At 50.5% G+C, this 22,288-nt stretch overlaps 1 protein-coding gene across 9 annotated transcripts in view; it reads left to right on the forward strand.

The window, feature by feature from the left end:
* LOC119954104 (rho GTPase-activating protein 32-like) overlaps positions 1-22,288 on the forward strand; it is a 726,718-nt gene that overhangs the window by 470,526 nt on the left and 233,904 nt on the right. For all 9 annotated transcript variants that reach the window (XM_038778987.1, XM_038778995.1, XM_038778990.1 and 6 more), the window contains one exon: positions 504-590. In XM_038778987.1, coding sequence (XP_038634915.1) covers positions 504-590 — 87 coding nt within the window. The remainder of the gene's footprint in view (positions 1-503; positions 591-22,288) is intronic.

The following is a 22,288-nucleotide window of genomic DNA, read 5'->3' on the forward strand; positions in this document are numbered from 1 at the left end:
TCTTTCCTCTGTGGCAGAATCGGAAAAGGCACTAAATCGTTTGTAGTTAATAAATGGCTGAGCCCTCTCTTTATGCTAATTGTCCGCTGTGTGGCTTTATTACATCCAGGAGGGGTGGTATGTGTGTGTTTCTAAATTGAACAATTAATATATTAACACTTTGCATGGAAGCCTTTGTATGAATCTGAAGCTTCCCCAAGTAATCAATCTATTTTTAAACATAGATTGAGTCTTGCTGGAAATCATCGATTGAAGAGAGCCTGTATTAGCCAGCTGCTAATGACATCACTGATTGTAGCTTCACACACTCGCACACATGACCCCCCCCCCCCTCTTCAATTTGTTTAACACAGAGCCCAGCGTAACACACTCCAGGATCAGCAGTGACAAAGCCACACTCTCATGCATTATTTAACAAATTGTTCGGCCTTGAACTAATGTGTGTTTTTTTTTCCTGTTCCTTTTACCCCCTCCGTCCTTCCCGATTGTTTGGCCTTGTGTAGCTGGCGCTGACGGAGGAGCAGAATGATGCGAGTAGGAATGGTGCTGACACCAAAGACCTTGTGTTCCTGGTTCAGGTCTCCTGTCAGGTAAGATTACATCGGTTTTTGATTATTGCTTTAACCAGATGAGCCCCCATGCTGATGCATCTTGTGCCTTGTGATACAGCAGCCACAATATGATAATGTGTAGTCGAGGCAGATGGGTGCTCTTTCCAAGAGCCGGTGCAGACCAGATGGGCCGAATGGCTTCGTTTCTGCACTGTAAATTCTATGATAATATTAGACCTGGAAAAAGTGAATGCAAAAGGAAGAAAAATACCCTGACCTATTATGTGAGACATTGTTCTTGATCAATACAGTTACACTGCTGGACTGGTCCAATATCACACCATCCCACTTAGGCATCCATCTGTATGTAGCAGTTACCAAATTGTTCCAGCCATTGCCACTGAAAACATTGGCCAGTCTTGAGCATAGGTTCTAAATTATATTTAAACTACGACCATTTATTTCTTGAATGAAACTTTATGAAACATGCTTCTTATGGATTCACTATAAGAATCCATAATAACTGGAAGCAACAACAGCAAATCCAGCCCTGTCAGCCCTGCAAAGTCGTCCTTACTAACATCTGGGGGCTTGTGCAACTAGTCAAGGAACAGTCTGACATAGTCATGCTCATGGGATCAGACCTTGCACTTCCCAAAAATCTCTATCACCTTCCCTGGATATGTCCTATCCCACCCGCAGGACAGACCCAGCTGAGGTGGAGGCACAGTGTTATACAGTTGGGAGGGAGTTGCCCTGTGACTCCTCAACATCAACTCCCGACACCACAAAGCCTCATGGTTCCAGTTCAAACATGGACAAGGAAACATCCAGATGATTATCATGTACCATCCACTGTCAACTGATGAATCATGTTGGACTGTTCAGAATGTTGGTGAGGCCTCAGCTGGATGGCTGTATGCAGTTCTGGTCGCCACATTATAGGAAGGATGTGATTGCACTGGAGAGGTTGCAGAGGCGATTCACCTGGTTGCTCCCTGGAATGGAACAATTATGAAGAGAGGTTGGATAGGCTTGGGTTGTTTTCGCTGGAGCACAGAGGATTGGGGGGGGTGAGCTGATAGAGGTGTGCAAGATTATAAGGGGCATGGACAGGGTGGATAGGGAGCAGCTTTTCCCCTTAGTTAGAACATAGAAACATAGACAAATACAGCACAGAACAGGCCCTTTGGCCCACGATGTTGTGCTGAACATTTGTCCTAGATTAAGAACAAATTAATCTACACCCCATCATTCTACCATAATCCATGCAAAGATGATTCTCGACATGAGCGAGAGTAACAGGGTAGTTGTTATGGGGGACTTTAACTTTCCAAATATTGACTGGAAATACTATAGTTCGAGTACTATAGATGGGTCAGTTTTTCTGCAGTGTGTGCAGGAGGTTTTTCTGACACAGTATGTAGACAGGCCAACAAGGGGCGATGCCACATTGGATTTGGTACTGGGTAATGAACCCGGCCAGGTGTTAGATTTAGATGTAAGTGAGCACTTTGGTGATAGTGATCACAATTCGGTTATGTTTACTTTAGCGATGGGCAGTGATAGGTATATACCGCAAGGCAAGAATTATAGCTGGGGGAAAGGCAATTATGATGCTATTCGGCAAGATTTAGGATGTATAGGATGGGGAAGGAAACAGCAGGGGATGGGTACAATCGAAATATGGAGCTTTTTCAAGGAACAGCTACTGCGTGTCCTTGATAAGTATGTACCTGTCAGGCAGGGAGGAAGTTGTCGAGCAAGGGAACCGTGGTTTACTAAGGAAGTTGAAGCACTTGTCAAGAGGAAGAAGAAGGCTTATGTTAGGATGAGACATCAAGGCCCAGTTAGGGCACTTGAGAGTTACAAGTTAGCCAGGAAGGACCTAAAGGGAGAGTTAAGAAGAGCGAGGAGAGGACACGAAAAGTCGTTGGTGGATAGGATCAAGGAAAACCCTAAGGCTTTCTATAGGTATATCAGGAACAAAAGAATGACTAGAGTAAGATTAGGGCCAATCAAGGATAGTAGTGGAAAGTTGTGTGTGGAATCAGAGGAGATAGGGGAAGCGTTAAATGGATATATTTCGTCAGTGTTTACACTGGAGAAAGACAATGTTGTCGAGGAGAATACTGAGGTTCAGTCGACCAGGCTAGATGGAACTGAGATTCACATGGAGGAGGTGTTAGCAATTTTGGAAAGTGTAAAAATAGATAAGTCCCCTGGGCCAGATGGGATTTATCCTAGGATTCTCTGGGAAGCCAGGGAGGAGATTGCAGAGCCTTTGTCCTTGATCTTTATGTCGTCTTTGTCGACAGGAATAGCGCCGGAAGACTGGAGAATAGCAAATGTTGTCCCCTTGTTCAAGAAGGGGAGTAGAGACAACCCTGGTAATTATCGACCTGTGAGCCTTACTTCGGTTGTGGGTAAAATGTTGGAAAAGGTTATAAGAGATAGGGTTTATAATCATCTTGAAAAGAACAAGTTGATTAGCGATAGTCAACACGGTTTTGTGAAGGGTAGGTCATGCCTCACAAACCTTATTGAGTTTTTTGAGAAGGTGACCAAACAGGTGGATGAGGGTACAGCGGTTGATGTGGTGTATATGGATTTCAGTAAGGCGTTTGATAAGTTTCCCCACGGTAGGCTATTGCAGAAAATAAGGAAGTGTGGGATTGAAGGTGATTTAGCGGTTTGGATCAGTAATTGGCTAGCTGAAAGAAGACAGAGGGTGGTGGTTGATGGCAAATGTTCATCCTGGAGTTCAGTTACTAGTGGTGTACCGCAAGGATCTGTTTTGGGGCCACTGCTGTTTGTCATTTTTATAAATGACCTGGAAGAGGGTGTAGAAGGATGGGTTAGTAAATTAGCAGATGACACGAAGTTCGGTGGAGTTGTGGATAGTGCTGAAGGATGTTATAGGATACAGAGGGACATAGATAAGCTGCAGAGCTGGGCTGAGAGGTGGCAGATGGAGTTTAATGCGGAAAAGTGTGAGGTGGTTCACTTTGGAAGGAATAACAGGAATGCAGAGTACTGGGCTAATGGCAAGATTCTTGGTAGTGTAGATGAACAGAGAGATCTCGGCATCCAGGTACATAAATCCCTGAAAGTTGCCACCCAGGTTAATAGGGCTGTTAAGAAGGAGTATGGTGTGCTAGCCTTTATCAGTAGGGGGATTGAGTTTCGGAGCCACAAGGTCATGCTGCAGCTGTACATAACTCTGGTGCGGCCGCTCCTGGAGTAGAACATAGAACAGTACATCACAGAACAGGCCCTTCGGCCCTCAATGTTGTGCCGAGCAATTATCACCCTACTCAAACCCACGTATCCACCCTATACCCGTAACCCAACAACCCCCCCCCCCCCAACAGGGACAGTGAGAGTCTCTTTCCTCGGATGGTGATGACCAACACGAGGGGACATAGCTTTAAATTGAGGGGTGGTAGATATAGGACAGATGTCAGAGGCAGTTTCTTTACTCAGAGAGTAGTAGGGGTGTGGAACGCCCTGCCTGCAACAGTAGTAGACTCGCCAACTTTAAGGGCATTTAAGTGGTCACTGGATAGACATATGGATGAAAATGGAATAGTGTAGGTCAGATAGGCTTCAGATGGTTTCACAGGTCGGTGCTTCATGGAGGAACGAAGGGCCCGTACTGCGCTGTAATGTTCTATGTTCTATTCCAGGCCCACTGATACCACTTGTACTTTTGCTCCTACTTGTGCTGAGAGTAGTTAGGGCAGCACAGGGCAGGGTTAAGCCAGTCACGTCTTGGTGATATTTTGATAATGTCACTGAACTAGTAATCCAGAGACCCTGGCTACTAACCTGCCGCACAACGGCAGCTTGTGAAATTTAATTTATAAAGTTAGTGTCCGTGATGGTGGCCATGGAGCTATTGTAAAAAACATCTGATTTACTGATGTCCTTTTGGGAAGGAAATCTGCCATCCTTACCTGGTCTTTTTAAAAAAAAATAACTCTTATTGAAATTTTTACAAAATATAAACATCTCAACTCTATTAACAAAACAACTGCGGTAACGCCCCAAGAACAATACCCACCCAACTTCAAAAGCAACTACAAACAAAAGAAAAAAAAACAAAAGAACACCCAAACAACAAAAGGGAAAGAGATAACACCCGCCACATCCCACAAACCCATGTACACAGTTCTCCCTCCCACGGATCTAAACCCCCCCCGGGTTGCTGCTGCTGCCGGCCTATTTCCCTACCGTTCCACCAGGAAGTCCAGGAAAGGCTGCCACCGCCTAAAGAACCCTAGTACTGATCCCCTCAGGGCTAATTTCACCTTCTCCAATTTAATAAACCCCGCCATATCATTGATCCAGGCCTCCACGCCTGGGGGCCTCGCATCCTTCCATTGGAGCAAGATCCTCCGCCGGGCTACTAGGGACGCAAAGGCCAGAACACCGGCCTCTTTCGCCTCCTGCACTCCCGGCTTCTCTGCCACCCCAAATATTGCGAGTCCCCAGCCTGGCTTGACCCTGGATCCCACCACCCTCGACACCGTTCTTGCTACCCCCTTCCAAAACTCCCCCAGCGCTGGGCACGCCCAAAACATATGGGCGTGGTTCGCTGGGCTCCCCGAGCACCTAGCACACCTGTCCTCGCCCCCGAAAAACCTACTCATCCTCGTCCCAGTCATGTGGGCCCTATGCAGCACGTTGAACTGTATGAGGCTAAGCCTCGCACAGGAAGAGGAGGAATTCACTCTCTCCAGGGCGTCCGCCCATGTCCCCCCCTCAATCTCCTCACCCAGCTCCTCTTCCCATTTACCCTCCAGTTCCTCCACCGAGGCCTCGTCTACCTCCTGCATTACCCGGTATATGTCCAAAATCCTCCCTCCTCCAACCCACACCCCCGAGAGCAACCGATCCCGCACTCCACATGGGGGCAGCAAGGGGAACCCCTCCACCTGCTGCCTGGGAAACGCCCTCACCTGCATGTACCTAAACATGTTCCCCGGGGGTGCCCAAACTTCCCCTCTAACTCCCCCAAGCTCGCGAACCTCCCCTCCACAAACAGGTCCCTCAACCTCCTAACCCCTGCCCTGTGCCAGCCCAGAAATCCGCCATCAATGTTCCCTGGGACAAACCGATGGTTCCCCCGTATCGGGGCCTCCATCGAGCCCCCCAATTCTCCCCTATGTCGTCTCCATTGCCCCCAAATTTTGAGGGTAGCCGCCACCACCGGGCTCGTGGTATACCTCGTTGGAGGGAGCGGCAACGACGCCGTTACCAGCGCATCCAGGCTCGTGCCCACACAGGACGCCACCTCCATCCTCTTCCATGCTGCCCCTTCCCCGTCCATCACCCACTTACGCACTATCGCTGCGTTGGCAGCCCAATAGTACCCACAGAGGTTGGGCAGCGCTAGCCCCCCCTATCCCTGCCCCGTTCCAGGAACACCCTTCTCACCCTCGGAGTCCCATGCGCCCACACAAATCCCGTAATACTCCTGTTGACCCTCCTAAAAAAGGCCTTCGGGGTAAGGATGGGGAGGCACTGGAACAGGAACAAAAACCGCGGGAGCACCATCATCTTAACGGACTGTACCCTCCCCGCCAGTGACAGCTCTTAAACTCCTCCTCCATCTGCTCCACCAACCTTGTGAGGTAGAGATTGTGCAGGGCCCACCAACTCCCAGCCACCTGGACCCCTAGGTACCTGAAGCTCTTCCCTGCCTGCTTCAGTGGAGGCTACGAATCCCCTCCTCTTGATCCCCCGGATGCACCACAAACAACTCAGTCTTGCCCAGGTTCAACTTATACCCAGAGAAACCACCGAATTCACTAAGAATCCTCATCACCTCCGGCATCCTCCCCACCCCGCACCAGGCCCCTCCAGTTCCCTGTCTCCCTCAATGCCATGGCCAGGGGCTCAATCGCCAACGCGAAGAGCAAGGGGGACAGGGGGCACCCCTGTCTCGTCCCCCGGTACAGCCGAAAGTACTCCGACCTCCTCCTATTTGTGGCTACACTCTCCATCGGGGCCTCGTAGAGCAGCCTCACCCACCGGATAAACCCCTCCCCAAACCCAAACCTATCCAGCACCTCCCACAAATACTCCCACTCAACCCTATCAAAGGCCTTCTCCGCATCCAATGCCACCACTATCTCCGTCTCCCCTTCCATGGCCGGCATCATAATGACATTGAGGAGCATTTGCACGTTCGCATTCAACTGCCTTCCCTTCACAAACTCCGTCTGGTCCTCATGAATGACCTCGGGCACGCAATCCTCTATTCTAGTGGCCAGGATCTTTGCCAGCAGCTTAGCGTCGGCGTTTAGCAGCGAAATCGGCCTATATAACCCACACTGCAGAAGGTCCTTGTCCCTCTTCAGGATCAAGGAAATCAACGTTAAAGGTCCGGACCAACAGGGGGCCCAACAGGTCCAAATACCTTTTATAAAATTGCGCCGGAAACCCGTCCGGCCCTGGCGCCTTCCCCGACTGCATGCTCCCTATCCCTTTGACCACCTCCTCCAGCTCGATCGGCGCCCCCAGTCCCTCCACCTGCTCCTCCTCCACCCTCGGGAATCGCAGCTTGTCCAAGAAGTGCCCCATTCCACCCCCCTCCACCGGGGGTTCCGACCGGTACAGTTCCCCATAGAAGTCTCTGAAGACTCCATTAACATCTAGTCCTCTCCGCACCACCTTCCCAGCCTTATCCGTCACTCCCCCAATCTCCCTGGCCACGTCCCGTTTTCGGGGCTGGTGTGCCAGCATCCTGCTCGCCTTCTCCCCATACTCATATACCGCCCCCTGTGCTTTCCTCCACTGAGCTTCCGCCTTTCTGGTAGTCAATAGGTCGAATCTGGCCTGAAGGCAACGCGCCTCTCCCAGCAATCCCTCCTCTGGAGCCTCCGCATATCTCCTATCCACCCGCACCATCTCCCCTATCAGTCTCTCCCTCTCCCTCTGCTCCCTATGGGTTCGGATGGAGATCAATTCCCCCCTCATCACCGCCTTCAATGCCTCCCAGACCGTCCCCACTCGGACCTCCCCGTTGTCATTGGCCTCAAGGTACCTCTCGATACACCCCCGAATCCTCTCGGCCACCTCCCCATCTGCCAGCAGCCCCACCCCCAAGCGCCAGAGCGGACATTGGTCCCTCTCTTCCCCCAGCCCGAGGCCCACCCAGTGCGGGGGCATGATCTGAAATGGCAATGGCGGAGTATTCCACATCCTCCACCCTCAAAACCAACCCACTGCTCAGGACAAAAAAATCAATCCTCGAGTAGGCCTTATGTACGTGGGAGAAAAACGAGTACTCCCTGGCCCTTGGCCCCGCAAACCTCCAGGGATCCACCCCCCCAATCTGGTCCATAAACTCCCTCAACACCTTAGCAGCCACCGGCCTCCTACCCGTCCAGGACTTGGATCGATCCAATGGGGGATCCAGTACCGTGTTGAAGTCCCCCCCCCCCATGATCAGGCCCCCCACCTCCAGGTCCAGCATGCGGCCCAACATACGCCCCATAAACCCCGCATCGTCCCAATTTGGGGCGTAAACATTCACCAACACCACCCGCTCCCCCTGCAGCTTACCACTCACCATCACATATCTCCCGCCACTGTCAGCCACCACATTTAACGCCTCAAACGACACCTCCTTCCCCACCAGGATCGCCACCCCCCTACTCTTCTCATCCAGCCCTGAGTGAAATACTTGGCCCACCCATCCCTTCCTCAGCCGAACCTGGTCCACCACTCTGAGGTGTGACTCCTGGAGCATGGCCACATCCGCCTTCAGCCCCTTCAGGTGCGCAAATACCCGGTCCTGTTTGACCGGCCCATTCAGCCCCCTCACATTCCAGGTTATCAGCCGGATTAGAGGGCTCCCTGCCCCCCTCCCCTGCTGATTAGCCATACCCCATCCCTTGCCCACCACCGGCCAGCGTCCCCCGCTCTGCCAGTTTCCCACGGCGGCAACTCCCTCCTCCAGCACCCCCTGAGTCCTCCAGCTCCTTCCTGACCGTTTCAGCAGCAGCCCGGCCCCGTGTTCTCCAGGGCTACTCCCATCGTCAGTCCCCCCACCAGCTCCCCGAACTCCCCCTGCCCAAACCCGTCCACCAGACCCCTACAGAAAAACCCATATAGAAAGGACAAATCGACATCACCCCACCCACCCTAAGGCCAACCCACTTCTTACATTAAACCAAGCAAATACAAATACAGTATTACACAGCATCCCCCATCTTAGACCCTCAGTTTGAGTCCAATTTCTCGGCCTGCACAAAGGCCCACACCTCCTCCGGGGACTCAAAATAATGGTGCCGATCCTTATAGGTGACCCACAGACGCGCCGGCTGCAACATGCCGAACTTCACACTCCGTCTATGGAGCACTGCCTTCGTCCGGTTAAACCCGGCCCTCCGCCTCGCCACCTCCGCACTCCAGTCCTGGAAGATCCGCACCTCCGTGTTCTCCCACTTGCTGCTCCGCTCCTTCTTGGCCCACCGGAGCGCACACTCCCGATTCACGAACCGATGAAACCGCACCAACACCGCCCTCGGAGGCTCGTTCGGCTTGGGCCTCCTAGCCAGAATTCTGTGGGCCCCCTCTAACTCCAGGGGCCCCTGGAAGGACCCAGCCCCCATCAGCGAGTTTAACATAACCGCCACATCGGCCGCCAGGTCCGACCCCTCCAGCCCCTCCGTGAGGCCCAGGATCCGCAAATTCTTCCTCCTCGACCGGTTGTCCAGCTCCTCGAACCGCTCCTGCCATCTTTTATGGAGCGCCTCGTGCATCTCCACCTTCCCCGCGACGGCCAAGGCCTCATCCTCCCTTTCGGAGGCCTGCTGCTGCAGCTCCCGGATCACAGCCCCCTGGGCTGTCTGGGTCTCCATCAGCTCCCTGTTGGTTACCTTCAACGACTCCAGCAGCTCCAACTTAAGCTCCTGGAAGCAGCGCAGCAGAGTTGCCTACTGCTCCTGAGCCCACTGCCTCAGCTCCTCAAGGCCTCTGCCGGCCACCATTTTGTCTTCCTTCCCCCGCTTTTTCAGGGGTGCTTTCTCCGTTTTTCTCCTTACCCCACTCCTGGTCCGGACCATAGGACCGTAGGGGTCGACTCCTGTCCTCTTCCCACGTCGGGATTTGCCTACACAGCTCCGTTGGGGGCCCTGAAAAGAGCCCCAAAGTCCGTTTTCAGCGGGAGCTGCCGAATGTGCGGCTTAGCTCCGCATTGCCCCCACCGGAAGTCCCATCCTTACCTGGTCTGGCCAACATGTGAATCAAGACCCACAGCAATGTGGTTGACTCTTAACTGTCCTCTAAGATGCCAAGCCACTTAGTTCAAGGGCATTTAGGGATGGGCAGAAAGTGCTGGCCTTTCCAGTGTTGCCCAAATCCCATGTAAGAATTTATCAAAAACCTAACTGATGTGAACCTGAAACACAGGAAATAAGCTATCAGACATTGGTGAAAGAAAGAGCTAAAACTGTCAAGTATCATACTGAGAACTGACAATCTGAGGACTCATGTCTTAATCCAATATTAATTTATTCAGGTAACTGGAAGCTGTAACATTACAGGCTCAGCAAGATAATGTGGATTTGTAAAATCGGCTGGCCTCACAAACTGTAATATCTTCACCCAATGCACATACACCACACACCAATTGTCATAGGGTCAAGCAAATTAGAGAAATAAATGCATGGCTCAGTGTGTGGGGCGTTGGGGTTTTGATTCATGGGGCACCGTCATCAGTACTCGAGGAATAGTCCGATTATTTAGGACGGCGATTAAGGGAAATTACTTCACTCAAAGGGTTGTCAATCATTAGAATTATCTGCCCCCAGAGGATTCAGAATAATTCTCCATTGAATACATTTAAAGCTGGGATAGACAGATTTTTGGTCACTAAAAGAATCAAAGCAAATGGGAAATGGGTAGGGTTGAAGCCCAAGATCAGCCTTGATCATTTTGAATGGTGGAACAGGCTGGAAGGGCTGTGTGGTTTATTCTTCATATTTCTTGTGTTCAGAGTTGCCCTCCACGGAAAATGTTTTAAATATTGATATAATCAGTTAATGAGAGAGCTATAATGGGTTATAATTAACCACAGGGAGGCTAATTGTTACCTTGTGAATCTTAATAAGTTAGCACTGCTGCTTCACAGCGCCAGGTTCGATTCCCAGCTTGGGTCACTGTCTGTGCGGAGTCTGCATGTTCTCCCTGTGTCTGTCTGGTTTTCCTCCGGGTGCTCCGGATTCCTCCAACAAAAGACGTGCTGTTAGGTAATTGGGCATTCTGAATTCCCCCTCCGTGTACCCGAACAGGCACTGTAGTGCGGCGACTAGGGGATTTCCACAGTAACTTCATTGCAGTGTTAAAGTAAGCTTACTTGTGATGTTAATAAAGATTATTCATTTTGTGATAACATATTTTTCCAACAGTCAAATAGTTACCAGTTCTCGGCTTGCTGAAATGATAAATTTGGAGAGATGTAAAGCGACTGTGTAGTGAAACCTTGAACCATAGGTCTCTTATGCCTTGTTTGGTTGCATTGATGCTACTGTTGCAACTTCCGTGGAAATTAATTTTGTGTTGAAGTGCCATATTAAAGTTTCTGCCCCAGAATTGTCCGAGATCTCTATGTTGTCCTAAAGCTAACTTTGCTCACATCCCCAACTTCCTATGTCCACCATTGATAGCTGTACCTTCAGCTGTTTCTAAGCTCTGCAAATCTCAGCACCTTTCCACCTCCTTCATAAAGAGTATCCTTTAAAACTCTTATGCTGATATGTTCCGGTGACAGTGCTGTCCGTATCCATGCTGCTGTATTGACTTTCCCAATGACAGTGCAGTTGATGTCTCTGCTGCTGTACCGACTGTCCCGGTGACAGTGCAGTCGATGTCCCTGCTGCTGTACCGACTGTCCCAGTGACAGTGCAGTCGATGTCCCTGCTGCTGTACTGACGGTTACGGTGACAGTGCAGTTGATGTCTCTGCTGCTGTACCGACTGTCCCGGTGACAGTGCAGTCGATGTCCCTGCTGCTGTACCGACTGTCCCGGTGACAGTGCAGTCGATGTCCCTGCTGCTGTGCGGACTGTCCCGGTGACAGTGCAGTCGATGTCCCTGCTGCTGTACCGACTGTCCCGGTGACAGTGCAGTCGATGTCCCTGCTGCTGTGCGGACTGTCCCGGTGACAGTGCAGTCGATGTCCCTGCTGCTGTGCGGACTGTCCCGGTGACAGTGCAGTCGATGTCCCTGCTGCTGTACGGACTGTCCCGGTGACAGTGCAGTTGATGTCTCTGCTGCTGTACCGACTGTCCCGGTGACAGTGCAGTCGATGTCCCTGCTGCTGTACGGACTGTCCCGGTGACAGTGCAGGCCATGTCCCTGCTGCTGTACTGACGGTTACGGTGACAGTGCAGTTGATGTCTCTGCTGATGTACCGACTGTCCCAATGAGAGTGCAGTCGATGTCCCTGCTGCTGTACAGACGGTTACGGTGACAGTGCAGTTGATGTCCCTGCTGCTGTACCGACTGTCCCGATGATAGTGCAGTCAATGTCCCTGCTGCTGTACCGACGGTCCCGGTGACAGTGCAGTTGATGTCCCTGCTGCTGTACTGACGGTTATGGTGACAGTGCAGGCCATGTCCCTGCTGCTGTACCGATGGTCCCGGTGATAGTGCAGTTGATGTCCCTGCTGCTGAACCGATGGTCCCGGTGACAGTGCAGGCCATGACCCTGCTGCTGTGCGGACTGTCCCGCTGACAGTGCAGTCGATGTCCCTGCTGCTGTGCGGACTGTCCCGGTGACAGTGCAGGCCATGACCCTGCTGCTGTACCAACGGTCCCGGTGAAGGTGCAGTCGATGTCCCTGCTGCTGTGCGGACTGTCCCGGTGACAGTGCAGTCGATGTCTCTGCTGCTGTGCGGACTGTCCCGGTGACAGTGCAGTCGATGTCCCTGCTGCTGTACCGACGGTCCCGGTGACAGTGCAGTCGATGTCCCTGCTGCTGTGCGGACTGTCCCGATGACAGTGCAGTCGATGTCTCTGCTGCTGTACCGACGGTCCCGGTGACAGTGCAGTCAATGTCTCTGCTGCTGTACCGACTGTCCCGGTGACAGTGCAGTCGATGTCCCTGCTGCTGTACTGACGGTTACGGTGACAGTGCAGTTGATGTCTCTGCTGCTGTACCGACTGTCCCGGTGACAGTGCAGTCGATGTCCCTGCTGCTGTACCGACTGTCCCAGTGACAGTGCAGTCGTTGTCCCTGCTGCTGTGCGGACTGTCCCGGTGACAGTGCAGTCGATGTCCCTGCTGCTGTACCGACTGTCCCAGTGACAGTGCAGTCGTTGTCCCTGCTGCTGTACGGACTATCCCGGTGACAGTGCAATCGATGTCCCTGCTGCTGTACCGACGGTCCCGGTGACAGTGCAGTCAATGTCTCTGCTGCTGTGCGGACTGTCCCGATGACAGTGCAGTCGATGTCTCTGCTGCTGTACCGACGGTCCCGGTGACAGTGCAGTCAATGTCTCTGCTGCTGTACCGACTGTCCCGGTGACAGTGCAGTCGATGTCCCTGCTGCTGTACTGACGGTTACGGTGACAGTGCAGTTGATGTCTCTGCTGCTGTACCGACTGTCCCGGTGACAGTGCAGTCGATGTCCCTGCTGCTGTACCGACTGTCCCAGTGACAGTGCAGTCGTTGTCCCTGCTGCTGTGCGGACTGTCCCGGTGACAGTGCAGTCGATGTCCCTGCTGCTGTACCGACTGTCCCAGTGACAGTGCAGTCGTTGTCCCTGCTGCTGTACGGACTATCCCGGTGACAGTGCAATCGCTGTCTCTGCTAAAATACCGACTGTCCCGGTGACAGTGCAGTCGATGTCCCTGCTGCTGTACCGACTGTCCCGGCGACAGTGCAGTCGATGTCCCTGCTGCTGTACCGACGGTTACGGTGACAGTGCAGTTGATGTCTCTGCTGCTGTACGGACTGTCCCGGTGACAGTGCAATCGCTGTCTCTGCTGCTGTACCGACTGTCCCGGTGACAGTGCAGTCGATGTCCCTGCTGCTGTACCGACGGTTACGGTGACAGTGCAGTTGATGTCTCTGCTGCTGTACGGACTGTCCCGGTGACAGTGCAGCCGATGTCCCTGCTGCTGTACTGACGGTTATGGTGACAGTGCAGGCCATGTCCCTGCTGCTGTACCAATGGTCCCGGTGACAGTGCAGTCGATGTCCCTGCTGCTGTACTGACGGTTACAATGACAGTGCAGGCCATGTCCCTGCTGCTGTACGGACTGTCCCGGTGACAGCGCAGTCGATGTCCCTGGTCCCGAATGGACTGTCTTGGTGACAGTACAATCAATGACCCTGCTGCTGTACGGACTGTCCCGTTGACAGTGCAGGCAGTGTCCCTGATCCTTGTAGGACTATGCCGGTTACATGTCCTTGCTACTGTAACGATGGTCCCAGTGACAGTGCAGTTGATGTCCCTGCTGCTGTACGGACTGTCCCGGTGACAGTGCAGTCGATGTCCCTGCTGCTGTACGGACTGTCCCGGTGACAGTTCAGTCGATGTCTCTGCTGCTGTACCGACTGTCCCGGCGACAGTGCAGTCGATGTCCCTGCTGCTTTACTGACAGTTACGGTGACAGTGCAGGCAATGTCCCTGCTCTTGTGGGATTATGTCGGTAACATGTCTCTGCTGCTGTACCGACTGTCCCGGTGACAGTGCAGTTGATGTCCCTGCTGCTGTACAGACTATCCCGGTGACAGTGCAGTCGATGTCCCTGCTGCTGTACCGATGGTCCCAGTGACAGTGCAGTCGTGTCCCTGCTGCTGTACGGACTGGCCCGGTGACAGTGCAGCCGATGTCCCTGCTGCTGTTCTGACGGTTCCTGTGACAGTGCAGTCAATGTCCCTGCTGCTGAACGCACTGTCCCGGTGACAGTGCAGTCAACAACCGTGCTGCCTTACAGGCAATGCCATTGTCGTTAATCACGGTATGTCTGGGATTTGTACTATCGTTGACTATGTAGCTGTGCAGGGCAATGTTGGATCAAGTGAAACAATGAAGGTAGGCAATGTATAGGTTAAAAGAAACACAACCAGTTAGATTGAAACAATTTCTGCTATGTTAGATGAATGAGCTTTCTCCATGTTGCTGAGCGCAACAGAAAGGAAAACGAAAAGGATCAATAATTGGATCAGAATAGTTCATTCATCAAGGAACTCCTGACAGAGCAAAAGGATTACACGCTGCATAACTGCTGATATTGCATTTGCAGTGCAGATTGGCAGCTCTACAGTCAGAATATGAGCCACAAAGACTCTTCTGATTATTCTGCAAATGGTAAGTGTCTTTTTTTTTTTACAAACATCAGCAGTAATTTTACCTTCCAGTTTGAAAAATAATCTCTCGTCTTCATAATTCTTGTTACTCTCTCCACCCCGACCCCCACCCCCCCCACAAACCCCATTGTGGCTATGAGGGCATTTAATAACACCAGTGTACCTCCTGAATGATGTCTGCTCGGATTAGGGCAACAGTTTTGGCCATAACATGGCATATTGTGACATAGTCTATGAATTTCTGCATAGTGCATCCCATACAATCTATTGTCAGAACACTGCATGTGACAATGAAAACGTCAAGACCTGAATGACCTCAGATGTCCTTTTTGTGTTGCTTCTTTGAATTGTTCATCAATGGTCGGTGAAATTAGAGAAATTGACAGAACTATGGCTCATTCCCCGATTCTGAATTTGAGAAGTATTTCATATACAGTGAGCACTGTCACTGGGACAGTCTGTATATCCTCTGTCTTTATTTATATTTGAATTTGCAGTGGTGTCGGTGGATTGTTGCCCTCCCTTGTTAGCTTTGAGAATTTCTTCAACGTAGCGAGCAGTGTTGTAGAATCATAGAATCTTGCAGCATAGAAGGAGGATTTCCGATCCATCACAGAATAGAACAATAGAACATTACAGCGCAGTACAGGCCCTTCGGCTCTCGATGTTGCGCCGACCCCTGAAACCACTCTAAAACCCATCTACACTATTCCATTGTCATCCATATGTTTATCCAATGACCATTTAAATGCCCTTAATGTTGGCGAGTCCACTACTGTTGCAGGCAGGGCATCCCATGACCTTACTACTCTGAGTAAACAACCTACCTCTGACATCTGTCCTATATCTATCTCCCCTCAATTTAAAGCTATGTCCCCTCTTGCTAGCCATCACCATCTGAGGAAAAAGGCTCTCACTCTCCACCCTATCTAATCCTCTGATCATCTTCTATGCCTCTATTAAGTCACCTTCTTTCTAACGAAAACAGCCTCATGTCCCTCAGCCTTTCATCATAAGATCTTCCCTCCATACCAGGCAACATCCTGCTAAATCTCCTCTGCACCCGTTCCAATGCTTCCACCTCCTTCCTATAATGCGGCGACCAGAACTGTACACAGTACTCCAAATGCGGCAGCACCAGAGTTTTGTACAGCTGCAACATGACCTCATGGTTCCGAAACTCAATCCCTCTGCCAATAAAAGCTAACACACTGTACGCCTTCTCAACAACCCTATCAACCTGGGTGGCAACTTTCAGGGATCTATGCACATGGACACCGAGATATCTCTGCTCATCCACACTACCAAGAATGTTACCATTAGCCCAGTACTCTGTATTCCTGTTACTCCTTCCAAAATGAATCACCTCACACTTTCCTGCATTAAACTCCATTTGCCACTTTTCAGCCCAGCTCTGCAGCTTATCTATGCCCCTCTGTAACCTGCAACATCCTTCCGCACTGTCCACAACTCCACCAACATAGTGTCATCCGCAAATTTACACACCCATCCTTCTGCACCCTCCTCGAGGTCATTTATAAAAATAACAAACAGCAGTGGCCCCAAAACAGATCCTTGTGGTACACCACTAGTAACTGAACTCCAAGCTGAACATTTCCCATCAACCACCACCCTCTGTCATCTTTCAGCTCGCCAATTTCTGATACAAAGTGCTAAATCACCCTGAATCCCATGCCTCCGTATCTTCTGCAATAGCCCACCGTGGGGAACCTTATCAAACGCTTTACTGAAATCCATATACACCACATCAACTGTTTTACCCTCGACCACCTGTTTGGTCACCTTCTCAAATAACTCAATAAGGTTTGTGAGGCATGACCTACCCTTCTCAAAACCGTGTTGACTATCTCTAATCAAATTATTCCTTTCTAGATGATTATAAATCCTATCTCTTATGATCCTTTCCAAGACTTTGCACACAATAGAAGTAAGGCTCACTAGTCTATAATTACCGGGTTGACTCTGTTCCCCTTCTTGAACAAGGGGACAACATTTGCTATCCTCCAGTCTCTCATGGTCTGATAGACTCGAGCAGTGTTGTAGAATCACAGAATCTTGCAGCATAGAAGGAGGATTTACAATCCATCATGGTCTGATCGACCATCATCCACAGTCCCATCCTCCAGTCCTTCATCTTCCACTTCTAAAAACTTGTTCTTCAAATATTTTTCAATTTGCTGTTAAAAACTGATTGATTCTGTTTCCCCCATTGTATCTGCTCTCGCAACTCATTCTAATAACCTTCTATGTAAAGAAAACAACTCCTAACATCTCTCTTGTGCTGTTATGGTGATGATCCAATGGCTGCAATTCACTAATTAGCTGAAATAACTTTTCCCAATTTACTCTTTGATGTGACCATCAATTCACAAGACACATGATAGGAAGTGAACAGTGGTTTTAATAGTCTTACAACTGAGCCTGCCTGCGACGAGATGAACTGGCAGCAGGCTCACAACTGCAGATCTTTATACTTCCGGTTAGTGGGATTGTGATTCACCACATTCACCCCCTGTAAAAAAAATCAAGTCCGGCGGGGGTGATGGGTCTACAAATTGAGTCGGTCCGGCAGTCGAGTCATCCTCTGAGATCGACAAAGCGCCGGGGTTGCAGCCTCTTCTGGTGGCTGGGTGGTGGCGGTCGGCGAGGGTACGATGGCGGACTCCGGGGATGATTCGGTCCGAGCTTCGTACCCGACTGGTTCGACTGGTGACGGTGAGCGCCGGAAACCCATAGGCGCGGAGCACGGGCAGTGAACCTGAAGGCATGGGGGCGCCGGGCGCAGGGGGTTGGGTGGGGTGTAGTGTGAGGGGTACCTCGGATGTAGTATGGTTGGAGTTGGATCCTGCAGGCGCCAGGTCCCGGAGGGAAACAGTGTCCTGACGGCCGTCAGGGTATTCGATAAATGCGTATTGGAGGTTCGAGTGGAGTAGGAGCACTCTCTGAACGAGTGGGTCAGTTTTGTGTGCCCGGTTGTGCTTCCGGAGGAGAACCGGGCCCGGTGTCTTCAACCATGCTGGGAGCGAAACCCCCGTGGTAGTGCCCCTGGAAAAAACAAATAGCCGCTCATGATCGGTCTGGTTGGTGGCTGTACATAGGAGGGACCTAATAGCATGGAGCGCGTCGGGGAGGACCTCCTACCAATGGGAGGTCGGGAGCTTCCTGGACCGGAGGGTCAGTAGGACGGTCTTCCAGACTGTCGTGTTCTCCCTCTCCACCTGCCCATTCCCCCTGGGGTTGTAGCTGGTAGTCCTGCTCGAGGCAATGCCCTTGTCGAGCAGGTACTGACGCAGCTTGTTGCTCATAAAGAATGAACCCCTGTCGCTGTGTACGTAGCTGGGGAAACCAAACAGGGTGAAGATGCTGTGCAGGGCCCTAATGACTGTGTGGGAGGTCATATCGGGGCACGGGATAGCAAAGGGGAAGTGGGAGAACTCGTCGATGACGTTCAGGAAGTACACATTCCGATTGGTCGAGGGGAGTGGCCCTTTCAAATTGATTGCGAGGTGTTCAAAGGGCCAGGAGGCCTTTACCAGGTGGGCCCTGTCTGGTCTATAGAAGTGCGGTTTGCACTCCGCACAGATCGGGCAATCCCTGGTGATGGCTTTTACCTCCTCAGTGGAGAAAGGCAGATTTCGGGCTTTGACGTAGTGGGCGAGCCGGGTGACCCGCGGGTGGCAGAGGTCATTGTGGATAGCTTTCAGGCGGTCGTCTTGCGCGCTGGCGCACGTGCCGCGGGACAGGGCATCTGGGGGCTCGTTGAGCTTCCCGAGTCGGTACATAATATCGTACTTGTAGGTGGAGAGTTCGATCCTCCACCGTCGGATCTTATCGTTTTTAATTTTGCCCCTTTGTGAGTTGTCAAACATAAAGGCAACAGATCTTTGGTCGGTGATGAGGATGAACCTCCTACCTGCGAGGTAGTGCCTCCAGTGACGTATAGCTTCCACGATGGCTTGTGCTTCCTTTTCGACCGAGGAGTGTCGAAGTTCCGAAGCAGATCTTTATACTTCCGGTTAGTGGGAGGAGCCATGGGCGGAGCCAAGGGTGGAGCCCAGTACAAACTCCTCATCTTCCCCCTATGGGCAGAGCCGCGCAACTGCTCGTATACCGAGCTTACAAAGACACAACACATACAATATAACACAGTGTAAATTACTAGGATTGTGATTCACCACACTCTTGACTTTGAACATAATTATCAGATCTTCTAACCTCCTTTGTTGTACTCAAAAGAGCCTCTGTTACTCTAGTCTCTCAAGTATTTTAACCTTGATAGATCAGAAACAGGATTAATGAAATCTATTGTTCTCCATGATCTGATTGCAAAGCCTCTTTTTTAGGGTTAGGGGTGTGGAATAGACTTCTTGATTTTTTTTTCTAATTCATTCAGAGGATGTAGACATTACTGACAGGGCCAGCATTTATTGACTTTGAGAAGTTGGGTGAGTTGCCTTCTTAAACCATTGCAGTCTTTCACAGTGCTGTTTCACTGCTGATGGGTTGGGAGTTCCAGGATTTTGACTCCATAATGGTGAAATGATGGCATGTGACTTGGAGGTGTTGATACTTAGAAAGGCCAAAACCAAGTGTTGGTTTGGGAGATGTTGTTGAAGAAGCTTTATAAAGTTGATATATTGCATTTTGTAGATGGTACACACTGACGCCATGGTGCATTGTTGATGGACAGGATGTGTGTCAAGCAAGCCCTTTGTTCTGAATATTTTCAAACTTCTTGAATATTGTTGTTGGAACTGTACTCATTCAGGCAAGTCAAGAATATTCCATCACACTCCTAATTTGTTCTTTGTAGATTGCAGAAAAACTTTGTGGAGTCAGGAGGTGAGTCACTTGTGGCTGGTTCAGTTAAACTGGACATAGAACATACAGTGCAGAAGGAGGCCATTCGGCCCATCGTGTCTGTACCGACCCACTTAAGCCCTCACTTCCACCCTATCCCCGTAACCCAATAACCCCTCCTAACCATTTTGGACACGAAAGACAATTAATCATGGCCAATCCACCTAACATGCACGTCTTTGGACTGTGGGAGGAAACCGGAGCACCCGGAGGAAACCCACGCAGACAAGGGGAGAATGTGCAGACTCCTCACAGACAGTGACCCAGCGGGGAATTGAACCTGGGACCCTGGCGCTGTGAAGCCACAGTGCTAATCACTTGTGCTACCATGCTGTCCGCTGATGCTGTCCACAACTGATGGTGGGAGATTTGGCGATGTTGTTGCTGAATGGCCAGGAGGAGTAGTTACATTATCTCTTATTGGAGATGGTCTGAATGCCATTTGACACTGATCAGACCATGTCTAAATGTTGTCCAGGTCTTGTTACATGTGGGCATAGATTACCTCACTATCTGAGGAGTTGAGAATAGAGCTGAATACTTCAATCATCAGTTAACATTCTCACTTTGGCCTTTCTTCCAGTGTAAGGTCATGGATAAAGCAGCTATAGATGGTTGGCTGCAATATGCTGCCCTGAGGAACTCCTGCAGTGATGTCCTGGGGCTGAGATGAATGCCTTCAATACGCACAACCATATTCCTTTGTGTTACATATGCTTCCACATTGTGGAGAGTTTCCCCTCCGATTCCCATTGACTTAATTTTTGCTCGCGCTCCTTGATGCTGCACTTGGTCAAATGCACGACACCTTGGAATTTAGATCTTTTATTCATTGAAACAAAGAAAATAGAAGCATGAGGAGGCATTCAGCCCTTCAAGTCTGCTCCGCCATTCATTATGAGCATGGCTGATCATCCAACTTAATAGCGTAATCCCACTTTACCCCATATTCTTTTATCCCCTTCACTCTAAGTGCTGTATCTAACTTAATCTTGAAAACATACAATGTTGTCCTCTAGTACTTCCTGTGGTAATGAATTTCAGAGGCTCACCACTGTCTGGGTCAAGACATTTCTCCTCATCTCCTTAAATGGTCTACCCATTTCCTCAGACTATGACCCCTGGTCCTGGGTACCCCCACCATCGGCAACATCCTTCCTGCATCTACCCTGTCTAGTCCTGTTAGAATATTATAGGTTTACATGAGATATCAGCCCCATCCCCCGGCTCATTCTTCTGAACTCCAGCGAATACAATCCAAATCACACAGAAGGATTTCTGCATCCTGCTCGCACCTCACCTTCAACCTAATTTGGTGTCACCTGCAAATTTGGAGATATTACATTTTGTTCCCTCATCTAAATCATTTATGCATATTGTGAGTAGCTGGGATCCCACCACTGATCCCTGCGGTACCCCACAAGTCACTACAGTAGTCCCCCTTTATAACGCGGGTGTTGGGGTCCAAGACAGCCACCCGCGTTGCATCCGAGCCGCGGATATCCACGATGGGGGTTTTAAATAAATTTAAAATCCCCATCGTGGATCTAATTAAAACAAGCACTGCTGCATTTTTAACAACTTAAAAGTTGGATTGGAGGGAGAGAGCAGCCGGCAGTGTCAATTTCAGCGGCCGGCTGATTGTTTCAGTGAGAGAGCAGCTTCCCTCTCCGGATCAAAGTGAGCCGGCCGCTGAAATTGACACTGCCGGCTGCTCTCTCCCTCCAATCAGAAACATTAAAACTTAAAAGTTGGATTGGAGGGAGAGAGCAGCGGGCAGTGTCAATTTCAGCGGCCGGCTTACTTTGATCCGGAGAGGGAAGCTGACAGTTGGGGTCCATAAGCCCCCCCCCCCCCCCGCCATATATCGCATATTGCGGAGCGCGGTATAACGGGGGACTACTGTACCTGCCATTTGGAAAAAGACCTGTTTATTCCTACTCTTTGTTTCCTGTTTGCTGGCTAGTTTTCTATCCATCTGAATACACTATCCCTAATCCCATGCGCTTTAATTTTACACACTAATCTCTTAAGCGGGACTTTGTCAAAAGTCTTTTAGAAGTTCAAATATACCACATCCACTGGCTTTCCCTTGTCAACTCTGCTAGTTGGTTGAAGTCTGAGGTCAAGAACCTAGTGGTCCACGTGGATCCTAAATTGAGAATTGCTGACCAGATTATTGGTGAGGAATGTTGCTTAACACCTTCCATCACTAGCTGATGATTTGAGAGGAGGCTGATGGAGCAGTGATTAGATTCATCTCCTTGTGGGCAAGACGTATTTGTCGGGTAGAAGCCAGTTTTGTTACCGTACTGTTTTGAGGCTTGCGTAGTTCTAGAACACAGGTCTTCACTACAGCTGGAATGCTGTTGGGGCCTAAAGCCTTTGCTTGTATCCATTTCATTCAACTATTTCCTGCCATCACATGGGGAGGAGGCCAAGTTGGGTCTTCTGCCTTGTCGTTTGCACTGATGTGCTGATTTTCCATCATTACTTGTAGCAGTGCATATCAGTATAAAGCTA

Source organism: Scyliorhinus canicula, chromosome 19 (genome assembly GCF_902713615.1).
Source record: "Scyliorhinus canicula chromosome 19, sScyCan1.1, whole genome shotgun sequence".
NCBI classification, from domain to species: domain Eukaryota; kingdom Metazoa; phylum Chordata; class Chondrichthyes; order Carcharhiniformes; family Scyliorhinidae; genus Scyliorhinus; species Scyliorhinus canicula.